A 14593-nucleotide genomic window follows, 5' to 3' on the forward strand; every position below is an offset into this window, starting at 1 on the left:
GGCGATGATCTTCCAGGTCCGTTGTTTTTTGCCGACACCAAAAGGCATATAAGAAATGAGTGTGCTGAAAGGTCACATGCTGCATACAGCAAGTGCTGCATACAGCATGACGGTGCTATTTTAACTGTCCGCCGAAAAAACGTACTATTACCAGAAGCTTGCCAGGCCCATTTCCAAGTGTAATTTAGAATTTTGTGGCTTTTTATTTTTTACTTTTTATTAGAAATTCATTTGTAGATTAATATGTCCCACTGGTATCTCTTTGTTGTAGATCATGTGGATTTCTAACCATTTCCTCTTAGTTTATGTGTTTGTTGTTGAGTTTAATTGCACGCTGCAATCCCAAATGCGGTCTGCAATTATGCTCTGTGTCTGATGAAAAGCTATAAAAACGTGGGCACAGATTTCATTGTTGCTTGGGCACTTTGGATGGCGGCCTCCTGATGTCGATAATAAATTCCTGCCGTGGGTAATTGTGTTTTTAATGCACCTTTATTGCTTACAGGACAGGGATTCTCAAGTTGTGGCCTGCAGTGCCTAGGACTTTGTTTAAACAGCAGGCCTTAATGCTCAAATCGCATTTGTTTGTTGAGCGACTGTCCAATAATTAACGGATTCAAACCAGCTATTTGCAAAGTTACTAGATAAGATACATGTAATGACAGTGTAATGCAATATGAACATAAGAAAAGGGTAATAAAAAAAGCAGTTTAGAGGCAATGAAAAAAAATAATAATCTCATTTCACCAGCACAGGCACAAGTCACAGCCAGGTATCTGATATGTAGCAGGTTTACAACCAAATACAAATCTAATCCCAATTAGAATGGAAAATATAACATTCAGTGTGATTATTTGCTATTCAGACATCAAGGAAAGCAACAGTTACAGTAGCAGACAATCAGACCAATTTTGGTCACTTCTTGCTGCCTGTCTATAGCCTAATATTCTTCCCTTTGTTTGTGTGTGCCCGACCCTAGACTGTTCTCTGGAAATCATTCTGTGTGCTTTGTGTCCTGTGTGTGTGGTGTGTGGTGTGTGGTGTGTGGTGTGTGGTGTGTGGTGTGTGGTGTGTGGTGTGTGTGTGTGGTGTGTGGTGTGTGGTGTGTGGTGTGTGGTGTGTGGTGTGTGGTATGTGTGTGTGTGTGGTATGTGTATGTGTGTGTGTGTGTGTGTGTGTGTGTGTGTGTGTGTGTGTTTGTGTATATGCGTGTATGTGTGTGCGTACGTGTGTTTGGGGTCCCTCCTGCAGGTGAGGCGCGTGCCGGGCTCCAGCGGCAGACTGCACAAGACCGAGGACGGCGAGTGGGAGTGGAGCGATGACGAGCTGGACGAGGAGAGCGAGGAGGGCAAGGCCGCCGTGGCAGCCTTACGGGTCTGTCTCCGCTTCCTCTGACCGTTCTTCAACCGTCCCAGCTCCAAGACCCGAATCACACGCTTATACTGTGGACATAAATGACTTTTACAAAACTTGGAATTATCTGTAACACTTTACTTAAACCCCTCGCCATAAGGCTGAAAGTTTTTTTATCTGGTAAATGGTAAATGGTTGGCATTTATATAGCGCCTTTATCCAAAGCGCTGTACAATTGATGCTTCTCATTCACCCATTCATAAACACACTCACACACCGACAGCGATTGGCTGCCATGCAAGGCACCAACCAGCTCGTCAGGAGCATTTAGGGGTTAGGCGTCTTGCTCAGGGACACTTCGACACAGCCCGGGCGGGGGATTGAACCGGCAACCCTCCAACTGCCAGACGACTGCTCTTACTGCCTGAGCCATGTCGCCCCCTATTATGACAGATGTTACCCGTTTTATGTCATTTGATGTTACCTGACATCATCTGTTAAGCCATCTTGTGACAGCTGTTATGAAGTGTGTATGACAATGTTATGTCAGTCTTATGGTGTGGGGTTCAGTTAAAGTGTTATCAAATTATTTTTAAGTAATGTTATGAACAGCAAAATAATAACCAGCCATTACAATTATATATGTAAACTTCAGACCTGTTTTTTATCGCACTATATAGCTGTTCACATTGTTCACAAAAATGGTTTGAAAACCGTTGTGTGCTCAAAGAGTTTGAAGAGTGCTACTCAGAGTTAATTCCCCACGTTGTCACTGTGAAAGAGACGTTTTCCAGTTGACTTAAGGGGTTAAGTGAAAGCTGATGATAATGCTCAGAGCGTTCAGGGAGTGTTGAGCAGGTCTGACCGTGCCGTCATCCTCACCCCTCCCTTGTTCTTTGTGTTTGACGGTGAAGGACCAGCAGCCCAAGGCCATAAGCGCGCCCCGGCGTCAAGTGCGCTTCTCCCTCCCGCTTGAGCTGCCCCCACCCAGGGTTGTTCTCTTCACTTAAATACAGATGGCGTTCCCCTAACAAGGAAGGGCTCTCATTGGGTGGGGTGGGAGGCTGGGGGCGGGACATTAAAACATTTTTTTTTTTTTTTTCGTTGCCTTCTAAGGCAAGAAAATGTGTCCTCTGCATTTAACCCATCCTAATTACTTAGGAACAGTGGACAGCCGTAGTGCGGTGCCCGGGGGACCAACTCCAGTTTTGAGGCCCGTGCCTTGGTCAAGGGCAGTGGCCAGGAACACACCGAGGGCCAATTCTGACTCTCCAATTAACCTAACCTGCATGTCTTTGGACATAGAGGTGTGGGAAGTGCTCCAGAGTACGCAAGGTTTTTCAGTCGAGTACGATGTCACAGAATCAGTGCTGCTTTAGTGGAGCAGATTCCTGCTCGCTTCTATTACAAAGTACTGATGGGGCCAATAAGTCTTCCACTTTAGCAGAGCAATGTTACAGTGTTGTGCTGTTGTTAGTGGTTAGGGCACATTTTCTGACCCAAGGGGTAACATTAGTGTTATATTGCTGTTGTGCTGCCACCCAGAGAGCTTGTATGGCAAATCAGCTACACTGTCTAAAAGCTTACTTTCTGTGAGAACTTGGTGTTGCCCTGGATAATTTTGTCTGCTAAGCAGATGAATAAAGCTAATGCTAATAAGATGTGAGAACTAATGTTTTTATGCTGTTTGGTGCTCCTATTTAATGCAAGGGCATCAGTTTTCAGGGAGGGATTTGAGGCATGTAAAAGAGGAGCAGGGAGGGGCCAGACTCCCTTTGGAGCTGAGAGCTGGGGGTGAAGGGGAGCTGAAGTGGTGTTTTTTAGGGTCCTTGTGTATTCTGTTGGTGTGCACAGTACAGAAGACCTCACAAGCTTGCAGTTTTACGCCTAAAGTTATGTTGCATTATATATGTGGATGAATACGCTGACTTGAAGCATAGTTTCTCAGTTCATACTGTACAGTTTGTTGCTAAAAGTTCCTGTGAATATAATGGAAACTTTTCATGTGGTGTGATCTTTTTACATTGCAAGTGTTAGTCACCTTATTGTGATGAAGAGAAGGTTTAGAATTCCTTGTGTTTAGTGTAACAAATTAAATAGATGAATGAAACTCCGGAGGGGCTACATTGGTATCTGTTAGATCTCTTTGCCCCTGGAAAATATCTGAAAAGGTGTTCTACATCATAACGCAACCCATTCTGGTATTACTGCTATTTTTAGGGAATTCCCATTTTCTCAGAATTTCTTGTGTTGGGACCAGTGAAACCCCACAGGACAAGCAGCACAATATCACTTGCAGATGTTTCCCTCTCATCTTTGAAAAATGTAGAGAAATGCTGCCAAATAAAAATAGTCTTTTAGCTTAACTTCTTAAAGAATGACTACAAACATCCTGCTCATGTTAGTGTCTGTGAATCTTTAAGCACTTGCATAATTTATGTCATTTGAAGGGGTAGGCTTGTTGTAGAATCAGTTTGTCTTTGTTACTGGTGGCACACTAGCTTTATAAAACTAAATGTATATGATCATGAAAACGGTATTATCTTGCCTGCAGTTTCCCCATTATTATTATTATAAGACCAATCTACCACAGCGTTCCATGTTCAAATCCAACAGGTTATCAGAAAGCCGTGGTAAAATACAGTATAATCTCTGACATCAGTCTTGGCTGTACAGTGGAATGCTTCACATATTGTTGCTTAACAACAGGGACACGCAGTCGGTATACGGTATGTCACCTTCAGCAGATGATCTGTGTAGTGTGTATTAATGAACTGAAATTCCTCTTTTTCCCCTGATATTCTACTGTGGTGCATCTTTCACATTCAAATTTCAAGAGGAACTTTTTTAATCTAGTCATACAGTGCAGTCCATAATTACTTGGACAGTGGTACAATTTCTGTTCTTTTGGCTATGTACTCCCGCACGTTGATTTTAAATGAAATGATGAATAGGATGTTAAAGTGCAGACTGTCACCTTTAATTTACATCCATATTAATTGATCCATGTAGGAATTACACCCATTTTTATACATTGTCCCCTTGTTTTAGGTGACCATTTTGGACAGTTGCCTTCTCAGCTGTTTCTGATTCGTCAGGTCATTCAGTCACTTACTTAGTGCAGGTATAAGAAAGCTTCAGTATCCAGTCTTGATTCTAGGCTTTTGCTTGCCTTTGGAGTCTGTTAGTGTTCGTCAACATGAGGACCAGAGTTGTGCCAGTGCCAGTGAAGGAAGCCATTATGAAAAACAGAAAGAACAGTCAGAGACATAGGCCAAACAATAGGCTTTTGTTTTGGAGTTTGGAATATCACTAAGAACAAAAAGAGCATTGGTGAGCTCAGTAATTGCAAAGGAAAGTAGGCCAAGGAAAACTTTGATGACCAAATAATTCCTGCCATAATAAAGAAAAACCACCAAACTCTTGTCTACAGAGGCTACACTACAGGATACAAATGACTAGTTAGCTGCAAAAACCGAATGGCCAGGCTATGGCTTGCTAAGTAGTACCTAAACGAGCCAGCAGAATTCTGAATTCTTGACTTGTATCAGAGGGATGGCAAGAGCAATTGCCTGAAATAAAAGTAATTGCCTGAGAACCCAATGGCTTCTTTGGTTTTCATTGGCACAGCTCTAGTCCTCAATTTTACAAATGCTAATAAAACACTTAAAAGCCTAGAATCAAGTCTAGATACTGAAAGTTCTCATATGTGTTGCAGGCACGATTGAATACACATGACTAATCAGGAAAATCTGTGAAGCCAACTGTCCAATTACTTTTGGTCCCCTGAATTGGGGGGGAGGGGCTGCTATGTATAAAAAGGGATGTAATTCCTACACAGATCTCTCGATATGGATGTACAGTAAAATTAAATGTGAGTCTGCACCTCATAATCATCGTTTAATCAACACTCCCAAGTGGAGTACCAAGCTAGAAGGATATATAGTTATACTGTCCAGCTACGTATGGACCTCACTGTATATAGTTCATTATCTTAAAAGTGAATATGGTGGAACACATTTGTGGCCTTGCTAAACAACTGGGGGGGGAGATGTCTTTCCTGGAAGCCATCTGTATTAGTAGTTCAATTATCTACGTACTTACCAAATCATTGTTACGTATTAACCAACAAAAGAAAGATTACTTACTGTGGGTAATCTTTAATATCAGATTTAACACTTACAAGCAGTTCTTGTTATAATCATTAAAAAATTTAAACAATTGAAATCATAAAAAACAGAACCCCACTTGTGCATTTGGGTTATCAAATTTTGATTTTCATATAACAAAAATGTGTATTTGCTTTCCCCCCCCCATAATTCATGAAATGATTGCCTTTATGAATGCAGTGGGCCTCATTTGTTATTAATTATGATAAGATTGTTTAAATGATTAGTTTGTTATGCTGAGCTTTTCAAGTATTTGTATTCGAGGACTGCTGTAAGACAAATCAGCTTAGACACTGCCTTTCTGTCTCTCCACTTTGAAAAGTAGACATTTTTCTCAGCCAGCTCTGACCTTTCGATGTCATTGTCTGACACTGGCTCCATTTTTGGCTCTGCATATACTGTATGGCATTAGCAGAGGCACCAAGCTATCTCTCGGGAAGCCACGTTGGTCTTCATCTGCCCTCAATTGAGCCAAATGCTTGCGTAACACAACCTCAGTTTCCCAGGTCTGTTGGGGCTGATATAGTGCTGACAGTGTCCCCAACAACCCTTCGGTCTATGATTCACCACAGAAGGGGTATCATCTTCAGATCTGATTGCATGGTTTTCAAGCAATTTACTGAATTAGATTCTCATTTTATTACTACTTTGATTGTATTGGCTAAAAATAATAGTTGGCAGTTTAAAAGCAGCCAGCGTTTTTGGTTGCTGGCAGCAAGCTGTGTTTGTGACCCCTACTCACTCCTGCAGTGCACTCAATACTGATTAACATTAACAGAGATCGTGTGCGTGCAATTAACTTGTGTACCGCAGTGCCCCTGATATGATTTTGTGTTTTTTTGGTTTTCAGTCGCCGAGAGTGAAAGAAGGATCGCAGAACTCCGAGGTTTGCTTTCTTTTTTTCCCTCTTCCGTTTGGTATAAGTAATGTCCATAACAGTATTTAAATAATACATGTAATTAGTATTGCAATGAAGAAATTAGCTAATGAGTGTTTAATTAATTAATGAAGCGGGCATTTGAGCATTAAATTGTATCCTGTTCATTATTAAAAAACACTAATTCATTCATTTGCTCCAATGAATTGTTTTAATCTTGGTTTTAGTTATTGTGGAAAAGAGACATTATATCCACATTCCATAATTCATAAATATATATATTTTTCTAGGTTTTTTCAGTGGCAGAGCCATCAAGTAGTCAAATCCAGCCTTCAGCCCAAGGCCAAGCCCAACTACCTCAGCCTGCTGGCCAGGCTGCTGCGCAGGCTCCCCAGGCCAGCGTTCCACCCGTAGCCCAGGCTTCAGTCCCAGCACAAGGCCCCGCTCCAGCTGCCCCAGCTGCCCAGGTGCACCTCGCATGCATTCATCACTGATGTTCCTCTGGCCTGTCCCCAAAATTGCAGGGGGAAAATTATCCGGGGATCAAAGCAGTCTCCACAGTAATTGTAATTCACAAGAATTGAAGCGCATTTGAGTGAACGCAGATCTCAAGCTCACACTGCAAGAGTCCTCGCCAATCAAAGTGTTCTTCTTTAGTATATTGTGCCGATTTGAATTCACGATCAAGCGATCATCGCCACCCAGTGGTGGGGACGGGGGGTGCTGGGGCCGCTAGTTTTGCAAGTCTGTCAGTCCTTTTCTTGCAGCGGTCTGTCAGTCCTTTTCTTGCAGCTCTGCCAAAATCAATTTTCCCCTCAGAAAATCCTAGTGTTATTCAGACAGTGCTGTCTCTGCTGAGTAAGCACCACCTCCACATGCTTTTTTTTATTCATTGAGAGATGCCCGCACCCCGTTGGCTGTTCCCCACTCTCACCTTTAGGGAAGGCGACAGGCTGCTCTGTAAAGGCCACAGATAAAAAGGGCAAATATTAGTGAGAGTGCTCTGCAAAGTGATGAGTCGTATCTTTTTTTTCTCCCTTTTCCCCTAGGAACCCTTTCAAATAAAGTGTTAAATTTCACCTAATCGTGCTGAGCCCTGTTAGCGAAAGCTGATTTAATGGAGTTTCGTGGCTGCAGTAGGTTTTGAGAGGGCAGCTTAATTTTTTATTATTATTTTTGATATTTTTTAGGCCTTTTTCAGCTTTATTGGACAGTGTATAGTATAGAGAGACAGGAAGAATGGGAGCGAGAGAGAGGGGAAGACATGCGACAAATGTCGGACGGTCGGATTCGAACCGCCGACGTCGCGGCTCGCAATGAGCATGCGGTCAGTGCTCTACAGGCTGCGCCACCGAGACACCAAGGGCAGCTTAATTTGAGATCTGATTGGATGAAACTATTTGGCGTTGAAGCCAGACAGTCATTTTGGATGAACTTTCCCCTGGACATGTTTAGTGTGAATTGGGTACACTACTGGTATTGTAAATGGTTTTTACGTGGGTCATTTTAATAGTTGCTTTATTTTCAATAACACAAGTCTCTGTTGAATCAAGACAGAAGAGACCTCCCTCCATACTCCCCTCCAGCTAGGCAAATGGTATATTCCATTTGAAATATGGAATATACCATTCAAAAAAATATATATATGCAATATCACATTGCTGGTAACTCTTGATCCTAACTTGAATCTGGCATGTCATTACCGGACGCACAGGATTTATTTTCCCCACCTCTGTTCTCTCAGACATAAAATTGACAGTCGGCAGTTGCCAGTTTCCAGCTGTGGCAGTTGAGTTGAGCCTCTTGAGTCAGTGCAGTGTCATCAGCACCAGCTTCTTTTTACTGCAGGCCGAATAGAGCTGCTTTGTTTGTTAGCAGGATGTGTTTTTAATACATCATTTCCTTGTGCCATAGGCCCCAGCAGCTGCTCCCGCGTACGACGCCACCAAGACTCCCATCAGCTTGGTATTAAGGTTGAGGTAACACTTGCTTAACCTTTCCTTTTGCTTCGCTGATATGTTGTTTTGTTTGCACACAATCACAACTGTAGATGATGGCATATGAACCAGCCCAGCTTCAGGTCATATATGCCTGCATTAAGGTAATACGATTATGTCAAATGCTTGTACCATAACTGACATTAATGTAATACTAACCGTGTCTTACAATTATGGTTAAAACTTGTTTTATCATCTTGTACAAATGTATAAATTATTTTGGTGCATTTTTTAAAGACATTTGATCAAACAAATTCAGCATCAAATCAAGTTAAAAGGCTGGTTTTTGGGCAACGAATGGGAAGTCTTAAGAGTATTTAGCATGCATCTTCTTACATGGCACTACTTCATTGGATTATTCTTTAACAGGACTGCCTGTTTAAGTTACTGTATTCTCTAATTGCAATATCTTGAAATGCCAATAGAGGGCAGCAGAACCAAGGGTGTTTCCCTATTACAGTAGCCCAGGACTGGCCGATCCTGTTCATGGACATTAGGACATCCAATAGGTTTTCACCCTATCCTAACAAAGCACACCTCATTAAACAGCTAAAGATCTCATTGCTAAGTAGTAGAATCAGGTGTGCCAAATTAGGGTTGAAATGGAAAACTACAGAATCTCCAGGAACACAGGGATGGGTAGTCCTGCAGTAGACTGCTACTGATATGAAGGTGATTCAGGACATTATATTGTTGACCTATGACCTAAGTATCCTCAAAGTCATTAAATGTTTTAATTGAAGCAGACATTTAGTTTTTTCTGCAAACTAAAATCCTTATCTGATATTAAAGATTGTAGAATGTCTTTGCTTTTAAAATTTTATTTTGCTGGAGAACTATATAGAAGCTAATGTCGACACTATATATGAAGTGAATTCTCTCTCTCTCTACAGAAATTTAAAGAAGGAACTAAATGACATACGATTTGAATTCATGCCTGGAAGAGGTAAGCTGATTTTTCAGTGATTTTACTTTTTTTTTACCATTTTATTACCTCTTGTGGTTTTTAAGGAGTTAAGCGCATCAAATGCATCAATAGCAAATGATTTGTGGAACAGTGTGAAATAAACAAACAAACTCGTCAGTTGTGAATTGAGCAGCCAAATCCCTCCAGCTTCTGAAAGGTTGTTGAAGCTGTAGACCCAGATTTGGGCTTTGATTAGTCTGCTGAAGGAAGATTCAGGTCTGGACTGACTCTTCAGGTCAGTGGAGACTTGAGAATGCCCCGTGGCCTGAGGCCATTTGAGACGAGATGAGTGGGAGCAACAGACGGGCAAGAGAAAAGTCACTTTTAATGAGCACTTATCAGATGTTGTGAATGTTAATATGTGAATCCCGATTCTCCTTGGCCTTGTCAGACACGGCAGATGGTGTGTCCCAGGAGCTGGTGACTGCTGGCCTGGTAGACGGGAGAGATTTAGTCATAGGTGAGTGAGAAACCACTGTCCAAGTCCACCTGTTTGCCATCCACACACTGCCTGGCCTGTTCTCCTTCCGATCTCAACACTGAAGAACAGGACAGTATTAGTAATATATGCACTACTGTACAATTAATGACTTGCTTGGCAGAACTGGTAGCTAGCTTCTCTGTGTTTCCCCTCAAATTTTTCCCAGCAGTGGCGCATCAGTTTAAGATACAAATAAGGCCCGACTCAGTGTTGCATGCACACACACGTGCAGCCGAGTTTTACTGCAGCTGATTCATGCCTCTGCTGATTGATTTACAGGTTTTCATGCTCGCACCTCATTTGTGTGTACCATAAAGCCAGTCATCCACTCGGTATGGAAGAACTGGGGTAGCGAACAATGCGGCAAGAGACTCCCATAACAATCCCTGATAACAACTAACACTGGTGGTGTTGCTATTTACAAGTAAATGAGTGAGACCATTTACGCATGAATAATATGTCAAAAGATCCTGATAGTAGTGTAGGGTAAAAATGTTTAGCATTTTTCAGAAGTTATTCTGAACCAATTGACACATTTGCCTCACAGGACTTTCCATAGAAAGTTCTAGCATCACTTGTTCCGCTGCTGCTTCTATGTAGCATAAACACTGTAGCTGTAGTGTCGTGAGAAGAAGATGCACCATGTGACTTGTACTTCACCTGTAAGGAATGTCCAGTAACTTTGCTCTTTCATTTCAGTTGCTGCCAATTTACAGAAAATAGTCGATGAGCCACAAGCCAACAAAAATGTCACTTTCAAGCTGGTATGTAAAATTAAAAAAATACATTTCTGATTGATCAGTTCATCTGAGTATTTTCATGTCAATCCAAAATGCATGGAAAATGTACTGTTATTCTGTAAATACTGAAAGCAGAAAGCTAATTTCAAAAGCTTTGTTACAGTAAATGTTACATGACACCATTAATGTATTTTTTGCATTTGTACAAACAGTTTTGTTAAGTTGCCCCTAGCAATAATATGCTCTGGTAATCAAATAAAGATGCAAATTCTTTGCATAAACTTTAAACATTTTACATCGGCTTACTTCAAATACGCCAGCTCACAAAGCCTCATGTGACCCTTTCATTTGTCTGGAATTAAAGAGTTTACAGAGTGGTGAAAAAATGTCTGTTACAATGAATCTGTATGTGATCAAAAGCAAACCTGAACTCTGAATGGTAGTGGAGTTAAACATGATTGCTTTTTATTTACATTGTTTACCATTTATAAATGATAAAATATGAAAGGGGCCCTGTGCAAAGGTTTGGGAATCATTTTGGATTATTCTTTGTTACTTTCAAAGAAGATGATCTCTAAGGCCAAGACCCAGTCGATTTACTCATTAGGGCTTCAATGAGTCGGGTGAGTGTAATTCCAGGGCTATAGAGGCCACAAAAAAGAAAATGGAAGATAAATGGAACAGTTATAGCTGTTCACAGGACAATACAACATACTTTAAACAATAAAAACCTACATGGCAGAGTTGCCAGAAAGAAGGACCTCAACACAAAATTAAGCATCTGAAGAATGCAAAAGAAAACATTAAGAAGCCTGAAGCCTTTTGGAACAATGTGCTTTGGGCTAAGGAACCCAAAATTGAACTTTTTGGCCACCACCAAAAAAAGGTATGTTTGGAGAAAAAAGGGTGAAGAGAAGAACACCTTGCCAACTGTGAAGCATGGCGGTGGATTCATTATGCTTTGGGGTTGAGTGGCAGCTGGGGGCACAGGAAATATTGTGAAAATTAGTGGGCAGCCACTGTGCGGCACCCAGGGAGCAATGTGGGGTTAATGGCCTTGCTCAAGGGCCAAACATCTTATTGTGGCTACACTGGGGCTTGAACCACCAACCTTCTGGGTCCCAGTCTTATACCACTATGATACAGGCTACCCCATAGTAGTCATTCTGATGTGTGGTGTCACCTGAACGCTGCAGATTGTGACCTGACCCCTCGAGAAGCAGTAAGAATACCATCAGTTTGGAATGGGATTTTGGTCTTCAGCTTAAAGTTCAAAAGCACAGCTGCCCCCATGACATAAAATAAAAATAACTCCATAAAATGATCAATAAATATGTAAATATCCGTAAGTTTGTATTTTCGGAAATGTTGACTTACTGAAGTGGTTAAATTTTTAAATGTTTGTGGTCCAAATTTTAGTCAGTTGTGCTATCTGTGTTTGAATTAGTCTACTTCTAAGGAATGTTATAGAAGTGCAGGCACCAGGTTGGTAACTAGATCCTTGTCTCGCTTTTCCAGGCTTCCGGTGTGGAGGGGTCTGAAATTCCCGATGACGTCAAACTCATGGGATTTGCACAGCTCAGCATCAGTTAGACTGTTGTACTACTACGGACCTGACTTGCCTGAAAAATTTGGAAAGAAAAAGAAACAAAACCCACACCTGTGTGCAAGTTTTATTTTCATTGGCCTAAAGAAACCACTACTGCCAAAGAAAAAAAATACCATATCATCACCGCCATCCCCATAGGATCCAGAAACCTTGATTAAATAGGACTGCGTGGTGGAAGTGTAACACATAGGATTCATATTTAAAAACGTTTACAGTTGCACATGTAGGAGGACACGATTTTCAGCATTGACCAACCAGATGATTTCCATTTTTTCATTTTATATATAGAATAAAAAATGCATTTGCACAATCTGAACTAATTCCTGCAAGTCCTGTTGATATATGTAATAATGCCTTATCTTCAGCATCACTACTGAACACAGGAGGGGCCTGTCCCCACGTGAGTTACAGATCAGAATTTAGAGTGAAAGAACGTGGTTTCGGTTACTAATGTTGAACGTATTGTTTCTGTTTTTGTTTTTTTTCCCTTCACTGGGGCTTTTTTTTTTTTTTTTAGCTTTTGTGACGCCTTCAGAATATCCTATACCTCACAGCTTACTGCTACACTGGCATATGTTGTGCACTCAGTGTGAAAGTTGCACAATATCATTGAAACATTGGATGAATTTGTCATTTTATGCAAGGTAGCAATGTAAATCAAAAACTATGCTTACATTGTTCATCTCTTTCTTTGTCTCTCTCTCTGTATCTCTATCACACACACACACAAACACACACACACACACACACACACACACACGCATATATAATAAGATGAACATTTATAGGTAGGCTGTGCTGGGAATACTTATGTGCCAAGCTCTTACTGGGAAACCGCAGCCAAAGTGCCATGTAGCCCATTCCTTCACGGTATCACTGGAATATATCCAGCCCACCCTGTGTGTACTAGTCCAGACTTTGGCCGTGCCACAATGATGATTACCATGAATCCTCTGTTATCTCATTCACCAATCATATCAGCACGTACTATACGCTTTTGTTCTTTTCTGTGAGATAGTTTCGGCTGCGTTGAGCATTTATCGACATTGTAACTGAAGCCACGAGACCATCCCGCGTTAGTATGTCCATATGCAGGTATTCACTGTGAATTTGATTTCATATCATTTTCTCAAACAGAAAAGTGCATATTATGATGACAACTGCAAAGTACTTGATTAATGACTTTAGTGTGTAAATAATGAAATTTGGTGTTCATTAGGTTTTATACTGGGTGTTTCACACTTGGCCTTTGTATCTTAAGGAGAGTACAGAAATGTGATGTAAAGAGAGGAAAAGGAAGGAATGTCTTCTCATTCTGTCAAATGTCATTGCTGCAGGGTTCAGTGTAGAAACAGCAATGCTTTTATAACACAAAGCATCTATCTTCGTCTGTATCAAACATATCCATTGCTTAAACCCTTACTTGTATTCCCTGAGGTAGTAGGCTCCTAAATTAATTTGGCCTTAAAAGTATGTTTACTTCTGGAGAAAAATATCTTGCAGTTTTGTCTCAATATGTTCATGGTTTTGATTGGCTCAGACAGTTTTGTGTGCAATAAAGTATAGCTTATCTACTTACAGAAGTGACAACCTGATGATTTTTTTATGGATGGTATACAGGAGTTCATACAATAAAATGGAAAGTTGAAGTTTCCCTGTTATCAAGTAGTAAGGAAAAGGTTTACAACTTGCAGGTTTCGAAGACCCCTCCCTTATAATTTTTCAAAATGGTGTATACCAGCGATTACATCGCTACCCATCTCTTGTGAAGTTGTCAAATCATGCTATTTCTCCACTTGTTTTAAATCACAGATAGAGAGCAGTTACCATAAAATATGGTACAGTAAGCAGATATGAAGGACAAATACTCCTGGGTATTCACATCTCCAAAGTTCATTACTATCTTGTTTTGCGCACTGCTGTCACTGTTCCAAGAAGCCTAACGCATCTTAGAACACGTCAATAAATTACAGTTGAAGTATTACGCAAACCTTGCAGTATTTAGTGTCACGCTCCTTTTGAAGACCGGTGAGATTGGTAGCCACAGCTTTGTGAATATATCCGGCAGAACAAGCTGGATTCTGGAATGAACCCTGCATCCAACTGCATTGAATTTCTTTCATTAAGTTTAGTTACACTTTCAAATGTTTTTCCCTATTTGTTTCTTTGCTTAACTGTAATATATCATATCATATGTAATTAACAGTACAGAGGCAATGGAACAGATAATCTTTACACAGGACTCTGTGTATTGTAGAATATAACACAAAGCTGTAAGATATTTAATTTTTTATTCGTTTTATTTTATTTTTTATTTTGATCATTTGATTTTTCTTTGATGGTTTTGGATTTCAATGCATGTTACCTTAATTATTTTTAATCAATAAAGAATGAACTTAT

General features: G+C 40.7%; 1 protein-coding gene across 1 annotated transcript in view; it reads left to right on the forward strand.

Moving 5' to 3' along the window:
- oxsr1b (oxidative stress responsive kinase 1b) overlaps positions 1-14593 on the forward strand; it is a 74282-nt gene extending 59689 nt beyond the window's left edge. Inside the window, exons 12-19 of the mRNA XM_061238761.1 lie at positions 1252-1374; positions 6373-6408; positions 6690-6866; positions 8314-8378; positions 9290-9342; positions 9755-9823; positions 10544-10608; positions 12103-14593. Of these exons, the coding sequence (XP_061094745.1) occupies positions 1252-1374; positions 6373-6408; positions 6690-6866; positions 8314-8378; positions 9290-9342; positions 9755-9823; positions 10544-10608; positions 12103-12177 (663 nt within the window). The 3' untranslated portion in view covers positions 12178-14593. The remainder of the gene's footprint in view (positions 1-1251; positions 1375-6372; positions 6409-6689; positions 6867-8313; positions 8379-9289; positions 9343-9754; positions 9824-10543; positions 10609-12102) is intronic.

This window comes from Conger conger, chromosome 4 (genome assembly GCF_963514075.1).
Source record: "Conger conger chromosome 4, fConCon1.1, whole genome shotgun sequence".
Classification (NCBI taxonomy): domain Eukaryota; kingdom Metazoa; phylum Chordata; class Actinopteri; order Anguilliformes; family Congridae; genus Conger; species Conger conger.